Below are 26,319 nucleotides of genomic sequence, written 5' to 3' on the forward strand. Positions count from 1 at the left end.
GCGGCTCCTGTATCTCAGATATTTTGACCTTCTTTTTTACAGTGGGAGAAAAAATGAAGATGCTTCATCCATCCTTATTAACAGTCTATGATAAAAGCTTAAACAACACGAGAGAAAGATTTTGGCGATGTAACACAGGAAGTCATCAGCATAGAGGCTGATTTATAAAAGGATTGAATGAAAACATCTCTGAGGTGCTGATGGATTTCCTAATGGAAACAAACAGGTTTTTTAATAAAAGTGTGAAAAGAATTAGACAAAGAACTGAACCATGTCTGATGGAGATTTACAATTGTGTTTGAATTCATCTATATTCACTGTAATCAAGTCGTCTACACTGAGACGCTTGAATAAACTTTATCAAAATGCTGCTGTGTGTATGTGTGTGTGTGTGTGTGTGTGTGTGTGTTTGTGTGTTTGTGTGTGTGTGTGTGTGTGTGTGTGTGTGTGTCCTCAGTGAACTGTGTCAGTCTCACTTCACTTTGTGTTCATTCTGACTGACGGAGGTTTTTGTACGACGCTTTTTCACTGTGTGAACACGTACTGACTGTTGATAACATGAAAACTCTGACAGTAGTAAACTGCAGCATCTTCAGCCTGGACTCCACTGATGGTCAGAGTGAAGTCAGAGTTTGATCCACTGCCTGTAAAACGACCTTGAATCCCTGATGCTCGAGTGGAAGCAGCGTAAATGAGCAGTTTAGGAGTTTCTCCATCTCTCTGTTGGTACCAGGCTAAATAGTTTGAGCTATAAACATTCTGACTGGTTCTGCATGAGATGGTGGCGGAGTTTCCCACAGCTGATCTCACTGCTCCAGGCTGAGTCACTGTGACTTGGCCTCTGGACTCTGAGGACACAGAGACAGAGACATAAAGCAGCGTCACGGTTCTGTCGGCTTCACTTCAGAGGGACGGACGTTGACGGAGGAGTTGGATTCTCTGGACTTTACCTGTGAAGCAGCAGCAGAGGAGAGTCCAGATGAGGACGCAGGTCAGAGTCATGTTACTGATCGGGAGGACGTCTGTGGCGTCTGTTGTCGTGAAGGACAGCTGTCAGTCATCCAGTCCTCAACTCTCAGGACTATAAAGTCTCCCAGAGCACTGGAGCATGGTGCTGCTGATGCAAAGTGGCTCTCTATGGAAATGCTGTTTCTCCACAGACTGATTCATTACGATATTGTTAATTTTCACTTCAACATGGTTCTGCCCTCATATCTTTAAAGAAATGTGCAAAAACTGTATCCGCTTTAAAATGAAATATTATTTTCCTGTTGTGTGAAGAGGATCATTACATGTAGTTTCCACTTTGGACGATTGAATGAAATTTCTTACATAAACAGTGACAATCAGCACAGTCATTGGTTCTAACATTGAAGAACAACATGTTTCTGAAGCAGGTCGCAGCGATGAAAACAAATCTTATTGTGTGATATGTAACTGCAGTTAATGTCTCATTCTACAGGAAGGCCTCATGACAGATGGATAGGAACCTTCATGGTATTAAAAGAAAACTTAAATGCAAAAGTCGAAATGATTTAAGGTGATATAAGGATATCAAAATGTATTGAAGAGAACATTCATATTTGTGTGTTGTATAATTTGCAGGACTTGACAGAGGGGCTATGTATTTATTTTCAAATGTACCTCAGATGAGTTCACCCACCATTACTTGTTCAAACAGTTTTCCTTGTCTGTTCCTCGGCATTTGTGTTTTTGCTCAAAAGGTTGTGAAATTTCCCATTTGTGTCCTTTTCATTTGGTTTGGAAATCTCAGAGTTCTGGAGTCTCAAAATCTATATTTAAAAAAATACTAAATAGTTGCTGGAATTCATATGAAGGAAAATAATTCACCTCCTTCAGTTTTTTCCCTCAATGAGTTGAGCATTCTTTGTTCGTGTGCTCCAATACATGACCTGTTATTACCTCCACCAAACTTGGTGGAAGGATGGGACATGGGCCAAAGAAGGACCCTCTTCATTTTAACTCGGATCCGGACAAAGGGGAGGATCAAGGAATTATTATTTTCTCTCATCATTTTGAGATATGACATTTGTTGAAGTTTTCAACGACTTCCATGGAAACTAGAACGTCACTCAGTCGAGTTCAGAACTAAACAAGTCCTGACAGTCGCCTTAAAATCATGCAAGCCACATATAATCTTACACACTCATTGATATCAGACGCCTGTTTCAGAAAAAAATGATTTGGTTATACATCAGATAGGTAGGTGACAAGATTGGGTCCTGAAAAATTTGTTATGTAAAGCAGGATGTCTTCTGCAAAATAGTTAATGCTATGATGTGTTGTTCTGAGCAGATGCAGATATTGGTGTATTTGTGTGTGTGTGTGTGTGTGTGTGTGTGTGTGTGTGTGTGTGTGTGTGTGTGTCCTCAGTTAACTGTGTCAGTCTCACTTCACTTTCTGTTCATTCTGAATGACGGAGGTTTTTGTACGACGCTTTTTCACATACATGGAAATAGCATGAGGGTAAATCTTTAGTTTAGACTCGGATTTCAAATGACGTCACCTGCACGAAATGGCGGCTCCTGTATCTCAGATATTTTGACCTTGTTTATGTACAGTGGGAGAAAATGGAGATGCTTCATCCATCTTCATTTACAGTCTATGATAAAAACTTAAAGAACATGAGATGATGATTTTGGTGATGTATCACAGGAAGTCATCAGCATAGAGGCTGATTTATCGAAGGAGTCAATGAAATCATCTCTGAGGTGCTGAAGGATTTCCTAATGGAAGCAATCAGGTTGTTTTAATAAATGTGTAAAAAGAGTTAGACAAAGAACTGAACCATGTCTGATGGAGATTAATAATTATGTTTGTATTCACTGTAATGAAGTCGTCTCCACTGAGACGCTCGAATAAACTTCATCAAACAGCTGCTGTGTGTGTGTGTCTGTGTGTGTGTGTGTGTGCGTGTGAGTGTGTATGTGTGTATGTGTGTGTGTGTGTGTGAGTGTGTATGTGTGTATGTGTGTGTGTGTGTGTGTCCTCAGTGAACTGTGTCAGTCTCACTTCACTTTGTGTTCAGTCTGACTGACGGAGGTTTTTGTACGACGCTTTTTCACTGTGTGAACACGTTCTGACTGTTGATGTAGTGAAAACTCTGACAGTAGTAAACTGCAGCATCTTCAGCCTGGACTCCACTGATGGTCAGAGTGAAGTCAGAGTTTGATCCACTGCCTGTAAAACGACCTGGAATCCCTGATGCTCGAGTGGAAGCAGCGTAAATGAGCAGTTTAGGAGTTTCTCCATCTCTCTGTTGGTACCAGGCTAAATAGTGGTAGTTACTACTAACATAAACATTCTGACTGGTTCTGCATGAGATGGTGGCGGAGTTTCCCACAGCTGATCTCACTGCTCCAGGCTGAGTCACTGTGACTTGGCCTCTGGACTCTGAGGACACAGAGACAGAGACATAAAGCAGCGTCACGGTTCTGTCGGCTTCACTTCAGAGGGACGGACGTTGACGGAGGAGTTGGATTCTCTGGACTTTACCTGTGAAGCAGCAGCAGAGGAGAGTCCAGATGAGGACGCAGGTCAGAGTCATGTTACTGATCGGGAGGACGTCTGTGGCGTCTGTTGTCGTGAAGGACAGCTGTCAGTCATCCAGTCCTCAACTCTCAGGACTATAAAGTCTCCCAGAGCACTGGAGCATGGTGCTGCTGATGCAAAGTGGCTCTCTATGGAAATGCTCTGACTCCAGCAGGAACCTGGATCACTGTATCCTGCTGTTTATCAGTGGATCAATCACTTGATCAGAGTATTGATCAGGATGTGTCATCACTTGTTTATATTTTTATCATTATCTCATGTTTCTGTGTTTTCTCATATTCTCTTGTATATTTACAAAAATTGATTTTTCTTTAAAATCTTTATATAAAGTTTTAAGAAATAAAACTTTTTCAATCATGTGGTTATTTGTTGTCGTCAGATTTTAAAACCGGTTGATGAAACGTTACAAACAGACTAATGTTGGTGAGTTTGTTTGTCAGAGTCAGAGAGTCGTGTCTCTGCAGCGAGAGGTTTTTGTACGACGGCTCAGTGACTTTGTTTCACTGTGGCTCACGTTCGGTGGAGGAACCAGACTGGATGTTGGAAGTAAGTCAAATATTCATCAACTGTTTTATTTCAGGAACCATCTCTCTTTTTATTTCCTTCACATTCGACATGCGAGGGAAAGAAGTGGCCTCTTCCACGTAGATTCATGCTTTTTGGAACATGTTGGACCAGAAGACAAAGTTTCTTTAATGACCAGAAACCTTTAAATCTCATGGTGATGAATAACAAACTTTAAGACATGAGATGAAATCTTTTTACCAGATTTAATTCTGAAGCTGCATCTTGAGGTTTTGTAGGTTTAGTTGAGTCCGTCAGAGTCAGAGAGTCGTGTCTCTGCAGCGAGAGGTTTTTGTACGACGGCTCAGTGACTTTGTTTCACTGTGGTGGACTTTTGGTGGAGGAACCAGACTGGATGTTGGAAGTAAGTTTCTCCACAGATACTAAAGAGAATCAAACAATATTGTAAAGTCCTGTGTTGAATCCAGTGTTTAAATATGAATTTAGATCCATTTTGTTCAGATGAAACTGAAGATGAGCATTTGAAAATGTTGAAAAATCGGTCATCACTTTATTGTATCATATGTTGTTTCCAATGTAGTTTTAAATCATTGAAAAAGTTTTATAACCAATGACTGAATTCCTCATGAAGAACGTTTGATGTCTGTGAGATTATTTCATGTTTTATTAACAATGTTTTGTATGTTTAACATGTTTGATGATTTCGATGAGAAAGTTTCAATTGTTGAAATGTATTTCAAGTGTGAGATGATTCTCTCTGTGCTGATTTACATGAGCAGCTTGTTGAAGGGAAGTGAAACAATGTGTGAGCGAGCGACTGGTGGAGCAGAAAGACCTTCTGACTCAAACGCCTCAGAGGGATAAAAAGAATGAAGAGAAGGTGTCCAAGTGTCTGGTGTTTGACTGACAGCTGTGTGGTCCCTGTGCTCTAACCTGATTGGTGTCTCCCAGGTGATGTGCGTCCCACCCTGACGGTGCTGCCCCCCTCCAGCGAGGAGCTGCAGCAGGGGAAGGCCACGCTCCTGTGCCTGGCCAACAAGGGCTTCCCCTCAGACTGGAGTCTGTCCTGGAAGGTGGACGGCAGCAGCAGCAGCAGCAGCTGGGAGGTGAGCAGGAGCCCCGGGCTGCTGGAGAAGGACGGCCACTACAGCTGGAGCAGCACCCTGAGGCTCCCTGCAGACCAGTGGGGGAAGGTGGGCTCTGTGAGCTGTGAGGCCACCCAGGGCTCCCAGACTCCGCTCTCAGAGACACTGAGGAGAGACCAGTGTTCCCAGTCCTGACCTGACTCACTGGGCCTCTGCTGCTGGTTTCACTCTGCTACTGGTCTCAGTCTGTTCACTGCATTTCTGTGTCTCGTCAGAATAAAAGATCTGCATCCTGATATTTGTTCTTGCTTATGATGACGCTGAGTGTTTTACCTTTTTCGCACAATAAAGATTTTTTTCTCTGAATTTAAAATGTTTCAATGGATTTGTTATTTGAACAGACATGTCGTTTCTGCATTGTTATAATAAACTTAGTATGATTAAGTTGTTCCCTGAATATGAGGGAATGTCATTTTTATTGTCTTGTAAGTACATAATATATAATATAAGTAATATGATATGGAAATAACATGAAGATAAGTCTTTAGAATTTTCTTTGCTTTTATAAACTATTCACATTAGGTCGATTCTCCAAAAAGTTGAACGAATGCAAAATTAATGACAGAAGAAAAAAACACTATTGGGTCAAATTTCAAACTTGCAGTGGTGTAATGTTTTAAGTCGGAATAAGCTGTGGACAAAAAATGAGTGAAAGTAATCTTAATTGACCTGTGAGTAAGTCTTTGAAAACATTGAAAATATTTGTGAGATGAAGTAAAATATCGTCGACATAGATGGAGATAACTTGAGGACAAATCTTAAATATTTAGTTTTGAAACAAATATTTTCAGAAGTTGTTTCTGGAAAAACTCAAACACAAATGCAAAATAAATGACAGAAGGACTCAACCACTAATTTGTCAATGTTTAGAAACTGGATAATAATTCTTCATCGCTAACTTAAAGTTACTTTAATAAAAAATAAGATCAACTTACATGAAAAAATATCAGGTTTCAAATTTCTAAACTCTATCAATTAAGTAAATATTATTGAGAAATATATCGTGAACCATTTCAACACTGTTGATGTTTGTTGGATATTTCAGAAAAGAACAATCTCATTAAACTTTTTTAAAAAGCTTTAAAAGAAAATCTTCATCAGCATGTTTGTTGAAAGACTCGCAGACATCGTCTGACTGTTTGAATCAAATCAGCATGTAAACATTCTTTTATAACCTGATCAATAAATATTCATGTGATCTTATTAAAGGTTTTATTGTAGTGTGTAAAATATCAACAGTTTAAATGTTTGGTGTAACTGTGACAAATACTTTGGCTCTTTTTACTTCATGTGTGAGGTTCTGTGCAGCTGATGAGTCAGATCAGTTCCTCTTCAGCTGAGGGAGGTTTTTGTACGACGTTGTATCACTGTGTGAACGGGAAGCTGTTACGCTGCTGACAGTGATAAACTCCTCCATCTTCAGTCTGAACCGCTCTGATGGTCAACGTGAAGTCAGTCTGATGTGCAGTCGCACTAAAACGATCTGGAACTCCAGACTGACGTGCTGTAGTATCATAAATCAGGAGTTTAGGAGCTTCTCCAGGTTTCTGCAGGTACCAGTTCATGTCATCACCTATAAGTGTGCTGGCTTTACACCTGATAGAGACAGTCTGTCCTGGAACAACAGACTGAGATCCAGGAGTCTGAGTCAGGACGATTTCTCCTGATGAACCTGACAACATGAAAAAAACAGGAGAATGGTTACGAATACAAATCCAGCTTGGAGAAAGAAAGACCATCAGCGTCCAGACGGACGAGGATCATTTCTTTAAGGTGGACAACAGACGGAAGAAGGTCAGTGCTGCTTGTGTCAGTGTTGCTCCGTGACAGCAGAGCGTCACTGTGCTGAAGATGGTTGCATCCTGAAGCAAAGTGTTCAGAGGAGAGTCTCACCCTGAACAAGGAGCCCCAGCGTGGCCAGCAGGATATTCGCACACTTCATGGCTGTGGCTGTGAAAGACCTGGACAGCCACTGATCAACACTGGCCTCTTAACGGCCGGGAGCAGAGAGGCAGGACCCGTATGCAAAACACACAGAGTCAGTGAACTGCAGCCGTCCTCAACATGTCCTGCTGTGTCCCACCAGCACTGACAGACCTGACTGTTTCACGTAAGTATGACGTGAGGGGGAAATACTGGTCCAACATTAACTTCCAAACCTTCATTTGACTTCCAGCAAACAGATGGAAAAGTCTGGTGTGAAATCTGTGATGGAACAATTTTGAATCATCTCACTGAGGTTGTATTTCGATTTGACAGAGTGTAAAATGAGCAGTGAATGATGTGAAACCTCAAATCCAGCAAAGTCAAACTAGACGATCAAACTGATAAAGTAGCTGCTCAGACTGTGAAACGACAGCTGTAATGATTCATTTAAAACAACAGATGCTCCTCAAGACGGGAAGAGGTTTGATTATCAAGTCAGGAATATCAGGGTTTTGGTGATGCAACACAGGAAGTCATCAGCATAGAGGCTGATTTATAAAAGGATTGAATGAAAACATCTCTGAGGTGCTGATGGATTTCCTAATGGAAACAAACAGGTTTTTTAATAAATGTGTGAAAAGAATTAGACAAAGAACTGAACCATGTCTGATGGAGATTTACAATTGTGTTTGTATTCATCTATATTCACTGTAATCAAGTCGTCTACACTGAGACGCTTGAATAAACTGTATCAAACAGCTGCTCTGTGTGCGTGTGTGTGTGTGTGTGTCCTCAGTGAACTGTGTCAGTCTCACTTCACTTTGTGTTCATTCTGATTGACGGAGGTTTTTGTACGACGCTTTTTCACTGTGTGAACACGTATTGACTGTTGATAACATGAAAACTCTGACAGTAGTAAACTGCAGCATCTTCAGCCTGGACTCCACTGATGGTCAGAGTGAAGTCAGAGTTTGATCCACTGCCTGTAAAACGACCTGGAATCCCTGATGCTCGACTGGAAGCAGCGTAAATAAGCAGTTTAGGAGTTTCTCCATCTCTCTGTTGGTACCAGGCTAAATAGTGGTAGTTACTACTAACATAAACATTCTGACTGGTTCTGCATGAGATGGTGGCGGAGTTTCCCACAGCTGATCTCACTGCTCCAGGCTGAGTCACTGTGACTTGGCCTCTGGACTCTGAGGACACAGAGACAGAGACATAAAGCAGCGTCACGGTTCTGTCGGCTTCACTTCAGAGGGACGGACGTTGACGGAGGAGTTGGATTCTCTGGACTTTACCTGTGAAGCAGCAGCAGAGGAGAGTCCAGATGAGGACGCAGGTCAGAGTCATGTTACTGATCGGGAGGACGTCTGTGGCGTCTGTTGTCGTGAAGGACAGCTGTCAGTCATCCAGTCCTCAACTCTCAGGACTATAAAGTCTCCCAGAGCACTGGAGCATGGTGCTGCTGATGCAAAGTGGCTCTCTATGGAAATGCTCTGACTCCAGCAGGAACCTGGATCACTGTATCCTGCTGTTTATCAGTGGATCAATCACTTGATCAGAGTATTGATCAGGATGTGTCATCACTTGTTTAGATTTTTATCATTATCTCATGTTTCTGTGTTTTCTCATATTCTCGTGTTTTTTTTACAAAAATTGATTTTTCTTTGAAATCTTTATATAAAGTTTCAAAAAATAAAACTTTTTCAATCATGTGGTTATTTGTTGTCGTCAGATTTTAAAACCGGTTGATGAAATGTTACAAACAGACTAATGTTGGTGAGTTTGTTTGTCAGAGTCAGAGAGTCGTGTCTCTGCAGCGAGAGGTTTTTGTACGACGGCTCAGTGACTTTGTTTCACTGTGGTACACGTTCGGTGGAGGAACCAGACTGGATGTTGGAAGTAAGTCAAATATTCATCAACTGTTTTATTTCAGGAACCATCTCTCTTTTTATTTCCTTCACATTCGACATGCGAGGGAAAGAAGTGGCCTCTTCCACGTAGATTCATGCTTTTTGGAACATGTTGGACCAGAAGACAAAGTTTCTTTAATGACCAGAAACCTTTAAATCTCATGGTGATGAATAACAAACTTTAAGACATGAGATGAAATCTTTTTACCAGATTTAATTCTGAAGCTGCATCTTGAGGTTTTGTAGGTTTAGTTGAGTCCGTCAGAGTCAGAGAGTCGTGTCTCTGCAGCGAGAGGTTTTTGTACGACGGCTCAGTGACTTTGTTTCACTGTGGTGGACTTTTGGTGGAGGAACCAGACTGGATGTTGGAAGTAAGTTTCTCCACAAATACTAAAGAGAATCAAACAATATTGTAAAGTCCTGTGTTGAATCCAGTGTTTAAATATGAATTTAGATCCATTTTGTTCAGATGAAACTGAAGATGAGCATTTGAAAATGTTGAAAAATCGGTCATCACTTTATCGTATCATATGTTGTTTCCAATGTAGTTTTAAATCGTTGAAAAAGTTTTATAACCAATGACTGAATTCCTCATGAAGAACGTTTGATGTCTGTGAGATTATTTCATGTTTTATTAGCAATGTTTTGTATGTTTAACATGTTTGATGAGTTCGATGAGAAAGTTTCAATTGTTGAAATGTATTTCAAGTGAGAGATGATTCTCTCTGTGCTGATTTACATGAGCAGCTTGTTGAAGGGAAGTGAAACAATGTGTGAGCGAGCGACTGGTGGAGCAGAAAGACCTTCTGACTCAAACGCCTCAGAGGGATAAAAAGAATGAAGAGAAGGTGTCCAAGTGTCTGGTGTTTGACTGACAGCTGTGTGGTCCCTGTGCTCTAACCTGATTGGTGTCTCCCAGGTGATGTGCATCCCACCCTGACGGTGCTGCCCCCCTCCAGCGAGGAGCTGCAGCAGGGGAAGGCCACGCTCCTGTGCCTGGCCAACAAGGGCTTCCCCTCAGACTGGAGTCTGTCCTGGAAGGTGGACGGCAGCAGCAGCAGCAGCAGCTGGGAGGTGAGCAGGAGCCCCGGGCTGCTGGAGAAGGACGGCCACTACAGCTGGAGCAGCACCCTGAGGCTCCCTGCAGACCAGTGGGGGAAGGTGGGCTCTGTGAGCTGTGAGGCCACCCAGGGCTCCCAGACTCCGCTCTCAGAGACACTGAGGAGAGACCAGTGTTCCCAGTCCTGACCTGACTCACTGGGCCTCTGCTGCTGGTTTCACTCTGCTACTGGTCTCAGTCTGTTCACTGCATTTCTGTGTCTCCTCACAATAAAAGATCTGCATCCTGATATTTGTTCTTGCTTATGATGACGCTGAGTGTTTTACCTTTTTCGCACAATAAAGATTTTTGTCTTTGAATCAAAAACATTTCCGTGGATTTGTTATTTAATCAGACGTTTATATTTTGCAGTGGTGAAATGAATCAGGTAGAATTAAGTTGTGAACAAAAGATGTGAATGTAATTTTGATTGACCAATAAGTGAATCTTTGAACACAGATTTAAAATATTGGTGAAGTAAAGTAACATATCATCAACATACGTGGAGATAACATGAAGGTAAATCTTTAGTTTAGACTCTGATTCCAAATGACGTCACCTGCACAAGATGGCGGCTCCTGTATCTCAGATATTTTTACCTTCTTTTTTACAGTGGGAGAAAAAATGAGAATGCTTCATCCATCCTTATTAACAGTCTATGATAAAAACTTAAAGAACATGAGATGACTATTTTGAACTGAACCATGTCTGATGGCAAGTCATAATTTTGTTTGTATTCATCTATATTTACTGTAATCAAGTCGTCTACACTGAGACGCTTGAATAAACTTTATCAAACAGCTGCTGTGTGTGTGTGTGTGTGTGTGTGTGTTTGTGTGTGTGTATGTGTGTTTGAGTGTGTGTGTGTGTGTTTGTGTGTCTATACGTGTGTGTGTGAGTGTGTTTGTGTGTGTGTGTGTACGTGTGTTTGTGTGTGAGTGTGTGTGTGTGTACGTGTGTTTGTGTGTACGTGTGTTTGTGTGTGTGTGTGTGTGTGTGTGTGTGTGTGTGTGTGTGTGTCCTCGGTGAACTGTGTCAGTCTCACTTCACTTTGTGTTCATTCTGACTGACGGAGGTTTTTGTACGACGCTTTTTCACTGTGTGAACACGTACTGACTGTTGATAACATGAAAACTCTGACAGTAGTAAACTGCAGCATCTTCAGCCTGGACTCCACTGATGGTCAGAGTGAAGTCAGAGTTTGATCCACTGCCTGTAAAACGACCTGGAATCCCTGATGCTCGAGTGGAAGCACGGTAAATGAGCAGTTTAGGAGTTTCTCCATCTCTCTGTTGGTACCAGGCTAAATAGTGGTAGTTACTACTAACATAAACATTCTGACTGGTTCTGCATGAGATGGTGGCGGAGTTTCCCACAGCTGATCTCACTGCTCCAGGCTGAGTCACTGTGACTTGGCCTCTGGACTCTGAGGACACAGAGACAGAGACATAAAGCAGCGTCACGGTTCTGTCGGCTTCACTTCAGAGGGACGGACGTTGACGGAGGAGTTGGATTCTCTGGACTTTACCTGTGAAGCAGCAGCAGAGGAGAGTCCAGATGAGGACGCAGGTCAGAGTCATGTTACTGATCGGGAGGACGTCTGTGGCGTCTGTTGTCGTGAAGGACAGCTGTCAGTCATCCAGTCCTCAACTCTCAGGACTATAAAGTCTCCCAGAGCACTGGAGCATGGTGCTGCTGATGCAAAGTGGCTCTCTATGGAAATGCTCTGACTCCAGCAGGAACCTGGATCACTGTGATCCTGCTGTTTATCAGTGGATCAATCACTTGATCAGAGTATTGATCAGGATGTGTCATCACTTGTTTATATTTTTATCATTATCTCATGTTTCTGTCTTTTCTCATATTCTCTTGTATATTTACAAAAATTGATTTTCTTTATATAAAGTTTTAAGAAATAAAACTTTTTCAATCATGTGGTTATTTGTTGTTGTCAGATTTTAAAACCGGTTGATGAAACGTTACAAACAGACTAATGTTGGTGAGTTTGTTTGTCAGAGTCAGAGAGTCGTGTCTCTGCAGCGAGAGGTTTTTGTACGACGGCTCAGTGACTTTGTTTCACTGTGGCTCACGTTCGGTGGAGGAACCAGACTGGAGATTAACTGTAAGTTCATTTGACTCTTTTAATAGTTAAACATCTGTGTTCATTGTGTTTCATTTCATACCTGTAGACATCATTGTAATATTCCAGCAGATGTTTTGATTATTGAATATAATCTCAGTGATTCATCAGTGTCTTCAGACGGACTAAACTTGTCTTCAGTTAAAAGTTTAGTCAGTGAGAGTTGAAATTCAACACTTTCTAAGAGAAACACAGTGTGAATAAAAATATATTCTCTCATGAAAATATTATTGAATCATTTCATGATTCAGAAAAAGTACTGAGACAAATATTTTTCTTCTTTTGATTAGATCTTCTTTAAGACTTAAATCATCGTGTTTTACAAGATTCTGTATAAGATTAATTTAATATGTTCGATTAAATTAATCTGTTTCTGTTTTACTTGAAAACATCTTTCCTTTACTATAAAACAATTTACACCTGATTCTTTTATATTTGATAGTAATTTTATTTAAGTTTCAGACTGAACTTTAACACATCAGAGGAACACAGTTCCACTTTTTGACTTTTTATCTTCAGTACTGAAATATGTCTGTTGCCACGGTTGAGCAGTGATGCCTGTCTGTTGCCGTGGTTACAGAGCTCAGAGAGGGAAGTGAAACACTTGAGGAGCAGTTTCATCCACACTCTCAGGTTTTTTTTTGTATATGACTTGCTGTTTCTCTGCAGTGGGTCGTGTTGTCCCCGTCCTGGCGGTGCTGCCCCCCTCCAGCGAGGAGCTGCAGCAGGGGAAGGCCACGCTCCTGTGCCTGGCCAACAAGGGCTTCCCCTCAGACTGGAGTCTGTCCTGGAAGGTGGACGGCAGCAGCAGCAGCAGCAGCTGGGAGGTGAGCAGGAGCCCCGGGCTGCTGGAGAAGGACGGCCACTACAGCTGGAGCAGCACCCTGAGGCTCCCTGCAGACCAGTGGGGGAAGGTGGGCTCTGTGAGCTGTGAGGCCACCCAGGGCTCCCAGACTCCGCTCTCAGAGACACTGAGGAGAGACCAGTGTTCCCAGTCCTGACCTGACTCACTGGGCCTCTGCTGCTGGTTTCACTCTGCTACTGGTCTGAGTCTGTTCACTGCATTTCTGTGTCTCGTCACAATAAAAGATCTGCATCCTGATATTTGTTCTTGTTTATGATGACGCTGAGTGTTTTACCTTTTTCGCACAATAAAGATTTTTTTCTCTGAATTTAAAATGTTTCAATGGATTTATTATTTGAACAGACATGTCGTTTCTGCATTGTTATAATAAACTTAGTATGATTAAGTTGTTCCCTGAATATGAGGGAATGTAATTTTTATTGTCTTGTAAGTACATAATATATAATATAAGTAATATGATATGGAAATAACATGAAGATAAGTCTTTAGAATTTTCTTTGCTTTTATAAACTATTCACATTAGGTCGATTCTCCAAAAAGTTAAACAAATGCAAAATTAATGACAGAAGAAAAAAACACTAGTGGCTCAAATTTCAAACTTGCAGTGGTGTAATGTTTTACGTCGGAATAAGCTGTGGACAAAAAATGAGTGAATGTAATCTTAATTGACCTGTGAATAAATCTTTGAACACATTGAAAATATTTGTGAAATAAAGTAAAATATCGTCGACATAGATGGACATAACTTGAGCACAAATCTTAAATATTTTGTTTTGAAACAAATATTTTCAGAAGTTGTTTCTGGAAAAACTCAAACACAAATGCAAAATAAATGACAGAAGGACTCAACCACTAATGTGTCACTCTTTAGAAACTGGATAATAATTCTTCATCGCTAACTTAGAGTTACTTTAATAAAAAATAAGATCAACTTACATGAAAAAATATCAGGTTTCAAATTTCTAAACTCTATCAATTAAGTAAATATTATTGAGAAATATATTGTGAACCATTTCAACACTGTTGATGTTTGTTGGATATTTCAGAAAAGAACAATCGCATTAAACTTTTTTAAAAAGCTGTAAAAGAAAATCTTCATCAGCATGTTTGTTGAAAGACTCGCAGACATCGTCTGACTGTTTGAATCAAATCAGCATGTAAACATTCTTTTATAACCTGATCAATAAATATTCATGTGATCTTATTAAAGGTTTTATTGTAGTGTGTAAAATATCAACAGTTTAAATGTTTAGTGTAACTGTGACAAATACTTTGGTTCTTTTTACTTCATGTGTGAGTTTCTGTGCAGCTGATGAGTCAGATCAGTTCCTCTTCAGCTGAGGGAGGTTTTTGTACGACGTTGTATCACTGTGTGAACGGGAAGCTGTTGTGCTGCTGACAGTGATAAACTCCTCCATCTTCAGTCTGAACCGCTCTGATGGTCAACGTGAAGTCAGTCTGATGTGCAGTCGCACTAAAACGATCTGGAACTCCAGACTGACGTGCTGTAGTATCATAAATCAGGAGTTTAGGAGCTTCTCCAGGTTTCTGCAGGTACCAGTTCATGTCATCACCTATAAGTGTGCTGGCTTTACACCTGATAGAGACAGTCTGTCCTGGAACAACAGACTGAGATCCAGGAGTCTGAGTCAGGACGATTTCTCCTGATGAACCTGACAACATGAAAAAAACAGGAGAATGGTTACGAATACAAATCCAGCTTGGAGAAAGAAAGACCATCAGCGTCCAGACGGACGAGGATCATTTCTTTAAGGTGGACAACAGACGGAAGAAGGTCAGTGCTGCTTGTGTCAGTGTTGCTCCGTGACAGCAGAGCGTCACTGTGCTGAAGATGGTTGCATCCTGAAGCAAAGTGTTCAGAGGAGAGTCTCACCCTGAACAAGGAGCCCCAGCGTGGCCAGCAGGATATTCACACACTTCATGGCTGTGGCTGTGAAAGACCTGGACAGCCACTGATCAACACTGGCCTCTTAACGGCCGGGAGCAGAGAGGCAGGACCCGTATGCAAAACACACAGAGTCAGTGAACTGCAGCCGTCCTCAACATGTCCTGCTGTGTCCCACCAGCACTGACAGACCTGACTGTTTCACGTAAGTATGACGTAAGGGGGAAATACTGGTCCAACATTAACTTCCAAACCTTCATTTGACTTCCAGCAAACAGATGGAAAAGTCTGGTGTGAAATCTGTGATGGAACAATTTTGAATCATCTCACTGAGGTTGTATTTCGATTTGACAGAGTGTAAAATGAGCAGTGAATGATGTGAAACCTCAAATCCAGCAAAGTCAAACTAGACGATCAAACTGATAAAGTAGCTGCTCAGACTGTGAAACGACAGCTGTAATGATTCATTTAAAACAACAGATGCTCCTCAAGACGGGAAGAGGTTTGATTATCAAGTCAGGAATATCAGGATTTTGGTGATGCAACACAGGAAGTCATCAGCATAGAGGCTGATTTATAAAAGGATTGAATGAAAACATCTCTGAGGTGCTGATGGATTTCCTAATGGAAACAAACAGGTTTTTTAATAAATGTGTGAAAAGAATTAGACAAAGAACTGAACCATGTCTGATGGAGATTTACAATTGTGTTTGTATTCATCTATATTCACTGTAATCAAGTCGTCTACACTGAGACGCTTCAATAAACTTCATCAAACAATTGCTCTGTGTGTGTGTGTGTGTGTGTGTGTGTTGTGTGTGTGTGTCCTCAGTGAACTGTGTCAGTCTCACTTCACTTTGTGTTCATTCTGACTGACGGAGGTTTTTGTATGACGCTTTTTCACTGTGTGAACACGTATTGACTGTTGATTTCATGATAACTCTGACAGTAGTAAACTGCAGCATCTTCAGCCTGGACTCCACTGATGGTCAGAGTGAAGTCAGAGTTTGATCCACTGCCTGTAAAACGACCTGGAATCCCTGATGCTCGACTGGAAGCATAGTAAATGAGCAGTTTAGGAGTTTCTCCATCTCTCTGTTGGTACCAGGCTAAATAGTTTGAGCTATAAACATTCTGACTGGTTCTGCATGAGATGGTGGCGGAGTTTCCCACAGCTGATCTCACTGCTCCAGGCTGAGTCACTGTGACTTGGCCTCTGGACTCTGAGGACACAGAGACAGAGACATAAAGCAGCGTCACGGTTCTGTCGGCTTCACTTCAGAGGGACGGACGTTGACGGAGGAGTTGGATTCTCTGGACTTTACCTGTGAAGCAGCAGCAGAGGAGAGTCCAGATGAGGACGCAGGTCAGAGTCATGTTACTGATCGGGAGGACGTCTGTGGCGTCTGTTGTCGTGAAGGACAGCTGTCAGTCATCCAGTCCTCAACTCTCAGGACTATAAAGTCTCCCAGAGCACTGGAGCATGGTGCTGCTGATGCAAAGTGGCTCTCTATGGAAATGCTCTGACTCCAGCAGGAACCTGGATCACTGTGATCCTGCTGTTTATCAGTGGATCAATCACTTGATCAGAGTATTGATCAGGATGTGTCATCACTTGTTTATATTTTTATCATTATCTCATGTTTCTGTCTTTTCTCATATTCTCTTGTATATTTACAAAAATTGATTTTTCTTTAAAATCTTTATATAAAGTTTTAAGAAATAAAACTTTTTCAATCATGTGGTTATTTGTTGTCGTCAGATTTTAAAACCGGTTGATGAAACGTTACAAACAGACTAATGTTGGTGAGTTTGTTTGTCAGAGTCAGAGAGTCGTGTCTCTGCAGCGAGAGGTTTTTGTACGACGGCTCAGTGACTTTGTTTCACTGTGGCTCACGTTCGGTGGAGGAACCAGACTGGATGTTGGAAGTAAGTCAAATATTCATCAACTGTTTTATTTCAGGAACCATCTGTCTTTTTATTTCCTTCACATTCGACATGCGAGGGAAAGAAGTGGCCTCTTCCACGTAGATTCATGCTTTTTGGAACATGTTGGACCAGAAGACAAAGTTTCTTTAATGACCAGAAACCTTTAAATCTCACGGTGATGAATAACAAACTTTAAGACATGAGATGAAATCTTTTTACCAGATTTAATTCTGAAGCTGCATCTTGAGGTTTTGTAGGTTTAGTTGAGTCCGTCAGAGTCAGAGAGTCGTGTCTCTGCAGCGAGAGGTTTTTGTACGACGGCTCAGTGACTTTGTTTCACTGTGGTGGACTTTTGGTGGAGGAACCAGACTGGATGTTGGAAGTAAGTTTCTCCACAAATACTAAAGAGAATCAAACAATATTGTAAAGTCCTGTGTTGAATCCAGTGTTTAAATATGAATTTAGATCCATTTTGTTCAGATGAAACTGAAGATGAGCATTTGAAAATGTTGAAAAATCGGTCATCACTTTATCGTATCATATGTTGTTTCCAATGTAGTTTTAAATCGTTGAAAAAGTTTTATAACCAATGACTGAATTCCTCATGAAGAACGTTTGATGTCTGTGAGATTATTTCATGTTTTATTAGCAATGTTTTGTATGTTTAACATGTTTGATGAGTTCGATGAGAAAGTTTCAATTGTTGAAATGTATTTCAAGTGAGAGATGATTCTCTCTGTGCTGATTTACATGAGCAGCTTGTTGAAGGGAAGTGAAACAATGTGTGAGCGAGCGACTGGTGGAGCAGAAAGACCTTCTGACTCAAACGCCTCAGAGGGATAAAAAGAATGAAGAGAAGGTGTCCAAGTGTCTGGTGTTTGACTGACAGCTGTGTGGTCCCTGTGCTCTAACCTGATTGGTGTCTCCCAGGTGATGTGCGTCCCACCCTGACGGTGCTGCCCCCCTCCAGCGAGGAGCTGCAGCAGGGGAAGGCCACGCTCCTGTGCCTGGCCAACAAGGGCTTCCCCTCAGACTGGAGTCTGTCCTGGAAGGTGGACGGCAGCAGCAGCAGCAGCAGCTGGGAGGTGAGCAGGAGCCCCGGGCTGCTGGAGAAGGACGGCCACTACAGCTGGAGCAGCACCCTGAGGCTCCCTGCAGACCAGTGGGGGAAGGTGGGCTCTGTGAGCTGTGAGGCCACCCAGGGCTCCCAGACTCCGCTCTCAGAGACACTGAGGAGAGACCAGTGTTCCCAGTCCTGACCTGACTCACTGGGCCTCTGCTGCTGGTTTCACTCTGCTACTGGTCTCAGTCTGTTCGCTGCATTTCTGTGTCTCGTCACAATAAAAGATCCGCATCCTGATATTTGTTCTTGCTTATGATGACGCTGAGTGTTTTACCTTTTTCGCACAATAAAGATTTTTGTCTTTGAATCAAAAACATTTCCGTGGATTTGTTATTTAATCAGACGTTTATATTTTGCAGTGGGGAAATGAATCAGGTAGAATTAAGTTGTGAACAAAAGATGTGCATGTAATTTTAATTGACCAATAAGTGAATCTTTGAACACAGATTTAAAATATGGTCGAGGTAAAGTAACATATCATCAACATACGTGGAGATAACATGAAGGTAAATCTTTAGTTTAGACTCTGATTCCAAATGACGTCACCTGCACAAGATGGCGGCTCCTGTATCTCAGATATTTTGACCTTCTTTTTTACAGTGGGAGAAAAAATGAAGATGCTTCATCCATCCTTATTAACAGTCTATGATAAAAGCTTAAACAACACGAGAGAAAGATTTTGGCGATGTAACACAGGAAGTCATCAGCATAGAGGCTGATTTATAAAAGGATTGAATGAAAACATCTCTGAGGTGCTGATGGATTTCCTAATGGAAACAAACAGGTTTTTTAATAAAAGTGTGAAAAGAATTAGACAAAGAACTGAACCATGTCTGATGGAGATTTACAATTGTGTTTGAATTCATCTATATTCACTGTAATCAAGTCGTCTACACTGAGACGCTTGAATAAACTTTATCAAAATGCTGCTGTGTGTATGTGTGTGTGTGTGTGTGTGTGTGTGTGTTTGTGTGTTTGTGTGTGTGTGTGTGTGTGTGTGTGTGTGTGTCCTCAGTGAACTGTGTCAGTCTCACTTCACTTTGTGTTCATTCTGACTGACGGAGGTTTTTGTACGACGCTTTTTCACTGTGTGAACACGTACTGACTGTTGATAACATGAAAACTCTGACAGTAGTAAACTGCAGCATCTTCAGCCTGGACTCCACTGATGGTCAGAGTGAAGTCAGAGTTTGATCCACTGCCTGTAAAACGACCTTGAATCCCTGATGCTCGAGTGGAAGCCAAGTAAATAAGCAGTTTAGGAGTTTCTCCATCTCTCTGTTGGTACCAGGCTAAGAGGTGGTAGTTACTACTAACATGAACATTCTGACTGGTTCTGCATGAGATGGTGGCGGAGTTTCCCACAGCTGATCTCACTGCTCCAGGCTGAGTCACTGTGACTTGGCCTCTGGACTCTGAGGACACAGAGACAGAGACATAAAGCAGCGTCACGGTTCTGTCGGCTTCACTTCAGAGGGACGGACGTTGACGGAGGAGTTGGATTCTCTGGACTTTACCTGTGAAGCAGCAGCAGAGGAGAGTCCAGATGAGGACGCAGGTCAGAGTCATGTTACTGATCGGGAGGACGTCTGTGGCGTCTGTTGTCGTGAAGGACAGCTGTCAGTCATCCAGTCCTCAACTCTCAGGACTATAAAGTCTCCCAGAGCACTGGAGCATGGTGCTGCTGATGCAAAGTGGCTCTCTATGGAAATGCTGTTTCTCCACAGACTGATTCATTACGATCTTGTCAATTTTCACTTCAACATGGTTCTGCCCTCATATCTTTAAAGAAATGTGCAAAAACTGTATCCGCTTTAAAATGAAATATTATTTTCCTGTTGTGTGAAGAGGATCATTACATGTAGTTTCCACTTTGGACGATTGAATGAAATTTCTTACATAAACAGTGACAATCAGCACAGTCATTGGTTCTAACATTGAAGAACAACATGTTTCTGAAGCAGGTCGCAACGATGAAAACAAATCTTATTGTGTGATATGTAACTGCAGTTAATGTCTCATTCTACAGGTAGGCCTCATGACAGATGGATAGGAACCTTCATGGTATTAAAAGAAAACTTAAATGCAAAAGTCGAAATGATTTAAGGTGATATAAGGATATCAAAATGTATTGAAGAGAACATTCATATTTGTGTGTTGTATAATTTGCAGGACTTGACAGAGGGGCTATGTATTTATTTTCAAATGTACCTCAGATGAGTTCACCCACCATTACTTGTTCAAACAGTTTTCCTTGTCTGTTCCTCGGCATTTGTGTTTTTGCTCAAAAGGTTGTGAAATTTCCCATTTGTGTCCTTTTCATTTGGTTTGGAAATCTCAGAGTTCTGGAGTCTCAAAATCTATATTTAAAAAAATACTAAATAGTTGCTGGAATTCATATGAAGGAAAATAATTCACCTCCTTCAGTTTTTTCCCTCAATGAGTTGAGCATTCTTTGTTCGTCTGCTCCAATACATGACCTGTTATTACCTCCACCAAACTTGGTGGAAGGATGGGACATGGGCCAAAGAAGGACCCTCTTCATTTTAACTCGGATCCGGACAAAGGGGAGGATCAAGGAATTATTATTTTCTCTCATCATTTTGAGATATGACATTTGTTGAAGTTTTCAACGACTTCCATGGAAACTAGAACGTCACTCAGTCGAGTTCAGAACTAAACAAGTCCTGACAGTCGCCTTAAAATCATGCAAGCCACATATAATCTTACACACTCATTGATATCAGACGCCTGTTTCAGAAAAAAATGATTTGGTTATACATCAGATAGGTAGGTGACAAGATTGGGTCCTGAAAAATTTGTTATGTAAAGCAGGATGTCTTCTGCAAAATAGTTAATGCTATGATGTGTTGTTCTGAGCAGATGCAGATATTGGTGTATTTGTGTGTGTGTGTGTGTGTGTGTGTGTGTGTGTGTGTGTGTGTGTGTGTGTCCTCAGTTAACTGTGTCAGTCTCACTTCACTTTCTGTTCATTCTGACTGACGGAGGTTTTTGTACGACGCTTTTTCACATACATGGAAATAGCATGAGGGTAAATCTTTAGTTTAGACTCGGATTTCAAATGACGTCACCTGCACGAAATGGCGGCTCCTGTATCTCAGATATTTTGACCTTGTTTATGTACAGTGGGAGAAAATGGAGATGCTTCATCCATCTTCATTTACAGTCTATGATAAAAACTTAAAGAACATGAGATGATGATTTTGGTGATGTATCACAGGAAGTCATCAGCATAGAGGCTGATTTATCGAAGGAGTCAATGAAATCATCTCTGAGGTGCTGAAGGATTTCCTAATGGAAGCAATCAGGTTGTTTTAATAAATGTGTAAAAAGAGTTAGACAAAGAACTGAACCATGTCTGATGGAGATTAATAATTATGTTTGTATTCACTGTAATGAAGTCGTCTCCACTGAGACGCTCGAATAAACTTCATCAAACAGCTGCTGTGTGTGTGTGTGTCTGTGTGTGTGTGTGTGCGTGTGTGCGTGTGAGTGTGTATGTGTGTATGTGTGTGTGAGTGTGTATGTGTGTATGTGTGTGTGTGTGTGTGTCCTCAGTGAACTGTGTCAGTCTCACTTCACTTTGTGTTCAGTCTGACTGACGGAGGTTTTTGTACGACGCTTTTTCACTGTGTGAACACGTTCTGACTGTTGATGTAGTGAAAACTCTGACAGTAGTAAACTGCAGCATCTTCAGCCTGGACTCCACTGATGGTCAGAGTGAAGTCAGAGTTTGATCCACTGCCTGTAAAACGACCTGGAATCCCTGATGCTCGAGTGGAAGCAGCGTAAATGAGCAGTTTAGGAGTTTCTCCATCTCTCTGTTGGTACCAGGCTAAATAGTGGTAGTTACTCCGAACATAAACATTCTGACTGGTTCTGCATGAGATGGTGGCGGAGTTTCCCACAGCTGATCTCACTGCTCCAGGCTGAGTCACTGTGACTTGGCCTCTGGACTCTGAGGACACAGAGACAGAGACATAAAGCAGCGTCACGGTTCTGTCGGCTTCACTTCAGAGGGACGGACGTTGACGGAGGAGTTGGATTCTCTGGACTTTACCTGTGAAGCAGCAGCAGAGGAGAGTCCAGATGAGGACGCAGGTCAGAGTCATGTTACTGATCGGGAGGACGTCTGTGGCGTCTGTTGTCGTGAAGGACAGCTGTCAGTCATCCAGTCCTCAACTCTCAGGACTATAAAGTCTCCCAGAGCACTGGAGCATGGTGCTGCTGATGCAAAGTGGCTCTCTATGGAAATGCTGTTTCTCCACAGACTGATTCATTACGATATTGTTAATTCTCACTTCAACATGGTTCTGGGCTCGTATCTTTAAAGAAATGTGCAAAAACTGTATCCGCTTTAAAATGAAATATTATTTTCCTGTTGTGTGAAGAGGATCATTACATGTAGTTTCCACTTTGGACGATTGAATGAAATTTCTTACATAAACAGTGACAATCAGCACAGTCATTGGTTCTAACATTGAAGAACAACATGTTTCTGAAGCAGGTCGCAACGATGAAAACAAATCTTATCGTGTGATATGTAACCGCAGTTAATGTCTCATTCTACAGGAAGGCCTCATGACATATGGAGAGGAACCTTCATGGTATTAAAAGAAAACTTAAATGCAAAAATCAAAATGATTTACGATGATATAAGGATATAAAAATGTATTGAAGAGAACATTCATATTTGTGTGTTGTATAATTTGCAGGACTTGACAGAGGGGCTATGTATTTATTCTCAAATGTACCTCAGATGAGTTCACCCACCATTACTTGTTCAAACAGTTTTCCTTGTCTGTTCCTCGGCGTTTGTGTTTTTGCTCAAAAGTTTGTGAAATTTCCCATTTGTGTCCTTTTCATTTGGTTTGGAAATCTCAGAGTTCTGGAGTCTCAAAATCTATATTTAAAAAAATACTAAATAGTTGCTGGAATTCATATGAAGGAAAATAATTCACCTCCTTCAGTTTTTTCCCTCAATGAGTTGAGCATTCTTTGTTCGTCTACTTTAATACATGACCTGTTATTACCTCCACCAAACTTGGTGGAAGGATGGGACATGGGCCAAAAAAGGAGCCTCTACATTTTAACTCAGATCCGGACAAAGGGGAGGATCAAGGAATTATTATTTTCTCTCATCATTTTGAGATATGACATTTGTTGAAGTTTTCAACGACTTCCATGGAAACTAGAACGTCACTCAGTCGAGTTCAGAACTAAACAAGTCCTGACAGTCGCCTTAAAATCATGCAAGCCACATACAATCTTACACACTCATTGATATCAGACGCCTGTTTCAGAAAAAAATGATTTGGTTATACATCAGATAGGTAGGTGACAAGATTGGGTCCTGAAAAATTTGTTATGTAAAGCAGGATGTCTTCTGCAAAATAGTTAATGCTATGATGTGTTGTTCTGAGCAGATGCAGATATTGGTGTATTTGTGTGTGTGTGTGTGTGTGTGTGTGTGTGTGTGTGTGTGTCCTCAGTTAACTGTGTCAGTCTCACTTCACTTTCTGTTCATTCTGACTGACGGAGGTTTTTGTACTACGCTTTTTCACATACATGGAAATAGCATGAGGGTAAATCTTTAGTTTAGACTCGGATTTCAAATGACGTCACCTGCACGAAATGGCGGCTCCTGTATCTCAGATATTTTGACCTTGTTTATGTACAGTGGGAGAAAATGGAGATGCTTCATCCATCTTCATTTACAGTCTATGATAAAAACTTAAAGAACATGAGATGATGATTTTGGTGATGTATCACAGGAAGTCATCAGCATAGAGGCTGATTTATCGAAGGAGTCAATGAAATCATCTCTGAGGTGCTGACGGATTTCCTAATGGAAGCAATCAGGTTGTTTTAATAAATGTGTAAAAAGAGTTAGACAAAGAACTGAACCATGTCTGATGGAGATTAATAATTATGTTTGTATTCACTGTAATGAAGTCGTCTCCACTGAGACGCTCGAATAAACTTCATCAAACAGCTGCTGTGTGTGTGTGTCTGTGTGTGTGTGTGTGCGCGTGTGTGAGTGAGTGTGTGTGTGTGTGTGTGTGTGTGTGTGTGTGTGTGAGTGTGTGTGTGTGTGTTTGTGTGTGTGTGTGTGTGTGTGTTTGTGTCCTCAGTGAACTGTGTCAGTCTCACTTCACTTTGTGTTCATTCTGACTGACGGAGGTTTTTGTACGACGCTTTTTCACTGTGTGAACACCCACTGACTGTTGATGTAGTGAGCACTCTGACAGTAGTAAACTGCAGCATCTTCAGCCTGGACTCCACTGATGGTCAGAGTGAAGTCAGAGTTTGATCCACTGCCTGTAAAACGACCTGGAATCCCTGATGCTCGAGTGGAAGCACGGTAAATGAGCAGTTTAGGAGTTTCTCCATCTCTCTGTTGGTACCAGGCTAAGAGGTGGTAGTTACTCCAAACATAAACATTCTGGCTGGTTCTGCATGAGATGGTGGCGGAGTTTCCCACAGCTGATCTCACTGCTCCAGGCTGAGTCACTGTGACTTGGCCTCTGGACTCTGAGGACACAGAGACAGAGACATAAAGCAGCGTCACGGTTCTGTCGGCTTCACTTCAGAGGGACGGACGTTGACGGAGGAGTTGGATTCTCTGGACTTTACCTGTGAAGCAGCAGCAGAGGAGAGTCCAGATGAGGACGCAGGTCAGAGTCATGTTACTGATCGGGAGGACGTCTGTGGCGTCTGTTGTCGTGAAGGACAGCTGTCAGTCATCCAGTCCTCAACTCTCAGGACTATAAAGTCTCCCAGAGCACTGGAGCATGGTGCTGCTGATGCAAAGTGGCTCTCTATGGAAATGCTGTTTCTCCACAGACTGATTCATTACGATATTGTTAATTCTCACTTCAACATGGTTCTGGGCTCATATCTTTAAAGAAATGTGCAAAAACTGTATCCGCTTTAAAATGAATTATTATTTTCCTGTTGTGTGAAGAGGATCATTACATGTAGTTTCCACTTTGGACGATTGAATGAAATTTCTTACATAAACAGTGACAATCAGCACAGTCATTGGTTCTAACATTGAAGAACAACATGTTTCTGAAGCAGGTCGCAACGATGAAAACAAATCTTATCGTGTGATATGTAACCGCAGTTAATGTCTCATTCTACAGGAAGGCCTCATGACATATGGAGAGGAACCTTCATGGTATTAAAAGAAAACTTAAATGCAAAAATCAAAATGATTTACGATGATATAAGGATATAAAAATGTATTGAAGAGAACATTCATATTTGTGTGTTGTATAATTTGCAGGACTTGACAGAGGGGCTATGTATTTATTCTCAAATGTACCTCAGATGAGTTCACCCACCATTACTTGTTCAAACAGTTTTCCTTGTCTGTTCCTCGGCGTTTGTGTTTTTGCTCAAAAGTTTGTGAAATTTCCCATTTGTGTCCTTTTCATTTGGTTTGGAAATCTCAGAGTTCTGGAGTCTCAAAATCTATATTTAAAAAAATACTAAATAGTTGCTGGAATTCATATGAAGGAAAATAATTCACCTCCTTCAGTTTTTTCCCTCAATGAGTTGAGCATTCTTTGTTCGTCTACTTTAATACATGACCTGTTATTACCTCCACCAAACTTGGTGGAAGGATGGGACATGGGCCAAAAAAGGAGCCTCTACATTTTAACTCAGATCCGGACAAAGGGGAGGATCAAGGAATTATTATTTTCTCTCATCATTTTGAGATATGACATTTGTTGAAGTTTTCAACGACTTCCATGGAAACTAGAACGTCACTCAGTCGAGTTCAGAACTAAACAAGTCCTGACAGTCGCCTTAAAATCATGCAAGCCACATATAATCTTACACACTCATTGATATCAGACGCCTGTTTCAGAAAAAAATGATTTGGTTATACATCAGATAGGTAGGTGACAAGATTGGGTCCTGAAAAATTTGTTATGTAAAGCAGGATGTCTTCTGCAAAATAGTTAATGCTATGATGTGTTGTTCTGAGCAGATGCAGATATTGGTGTATTTGTGTGTGTGTGTGTGTGTGTGTGTGTGTGTGTGTGTGTGTGTGTGTGTCCTCAGTTAACTGTGTCAGTCTCACTTCACTTTCTGTTCATTCTGAATGACGGAGGTTTTTGTACTACGCTTTTTCACATACAT

At 41.4% G+C, this 26,319-nt stretch overlaps 14 gene segments (V, D, J or C); 4 read left to right on the forward strand and 10 right to left on the reverse strand.

The window, feature by feature from the left end:
- Positions 1-201: 201 nt before the first annotated feature.
- On the reverse strand, positions 202-1,002 carry LOC124849344. The segment is given in 2 exon segments: positions 202-848; positions 951-1,002. Coding segments are annotated over 2 exon segments (375 nt in total).
- A 2,052-nt stretch (positions 1,003-3,054) lies between these two features.
- On the reverse strand, positions 3,055-3,568 carry LOC118291724. The segment is given in 2 exon segments: positions 3,055-3,414; positions 3,517-3,568. Coding segments are annotated over 2 exon segments (384 nt in total).
- Positions 3,569-3,953: 385 nt separating this feature from the next.
- LOC118292493 lies at positions 3,954-5,556 on the forward strand. The segment is given in 2 exon segments: positions 3,954-4,119; positions 5,050-5,556. Coding segments are annotated over 2 exon segments (480 nt in total).
- Positions 5,557-6,441: 885 nt separating this feature from the next.
- LOC118291732 lies at positions 6,442-7,218 on the reverse strand. The segment is given in 2 exon segments: positions 6,442-6,915; positions 7,137-7,218. Coding segments are annotated over 2 exon segments (357 nt in total).
- Positions 7,219-7,750: 532 nt separating this feature from the next.
- On the reverse strand, positions 7,751-8,519 carry LOC118291723. The segment is given in 2 exon segments: positions 7,751-8,365; positions 8,468-8,519. Coding segments are annotated over 2 exon segments (384 nt in total).
- Positions 8,520-8,905: 386 nt separating this feature from the next.
- LOC118291715 lies at positions 8,906-10,508 on the forward strand. The segment is given in 2 exon segments: positions 8,906-9,071; positions 10,002-10,508. Coding segments are annotated over 2 exon segments (480 nt in total).
- Positions 10,509-11,223: 715 nt separating this feature from the next.
- LOC118291722 lies at positions 11,224-11,761 on the reverse strand. The segment is given in 2 exon segments: positions 11,224-11,607; positions 11,710-11,761. Coding segments are annotated over 2 exon segments (384 nt in total).
- A 376-nt stretch (positions 11,762-12,137) lies between these two features.
- LOC124849786 lies at positions 12,138-13,493 on the forward strand. The segment is given in 2 exon segments: positions 12,138-12,303; positions 12,991-13,493. Coding segments are annotated over 2 exon segments (483 nt in total).
- Positions 13,494-14,536: 1,043 nt separating this feature from the next.
- LOC124849798 lies at positions 14,537-15,237 on the reverse strand. The segment is given in 2 exon segments: positions 14,537-14,859; positions 15,081-15,237. Coding segments are annotated over 2 exon segments (357 nt in total).
- Positions 15,238-15,694: 457 nt separating this feature from the next.
- LOC124849796 lies at positions 15,695-16,469 on the reverse strand. The segment is given in 2 exon segments: positions 15,695-16,315; positions 16,418-16,469. Coding segments are annotated over 2 exon segments (375 nt in total).
- Positions 16,470-16,855: 386 nt separating this feature from the next.
- LOC124849789 lies at positions 16,856-18,458 on the forward strand. The segment is given in 2 exon segments: positions 16,856-17,021; positions 17,952-18,458. Coding segments are annotated over 2 exon segments (480 nt in total).
- Positions 18,459-18,903: 445 nt separating this feature from the next.
- Positions 18,904-19,713, reverse strand: LOC124849793. The segment is given in 2 exon segments: positions 18,904-19,559; positions 19,662-19,713. Coding segments are annotated over 2 exon segments (384 nt in total).
- Positions 19,714-21,462: 1,749 nt separating this feature from the next.
- Positions 21,463-22,277, reverse strand: LOC124849792. The segment is given in 2 exon segments: positions 21,463-22,123; positions 22,226-22,277. Coding segments are annotated over 2 exon segments (384 nt in total).
- A 449-nt stretch (positions 22,278-22,726) lies between these two features.
- LOC118292489 lies at positions 22,727-24,892 on the reverse strand. The segment is given in 5 exon segments: positions 22,727-22,731; positions 23,199-23,208; positions 23,884-23,886; positions 24,383-24,699; positions 24,802-24,892. Coding segments are annotated over 5 exon segments (387 nt in total).
- Between the last annotated feature and the right edge of the window lie 1,427 nt (positions 24,893-26,319).

Source organism: Scophthalmus maximus, chromosome 22, assembly GCF_022379125.1.
Source record: "Scophthalmus maximus strain ysfricsl-2021 chromosome 22, ASM2237912v1, whole genome shotgun sequence".
Classification (NCBI taxonomy): Eukaryota; Metazoa; Chordata; class Actinopteri; order Pleuronectiformes; family Scophthalmidae; genus Scophthalmus; species Scophthalmus maximus.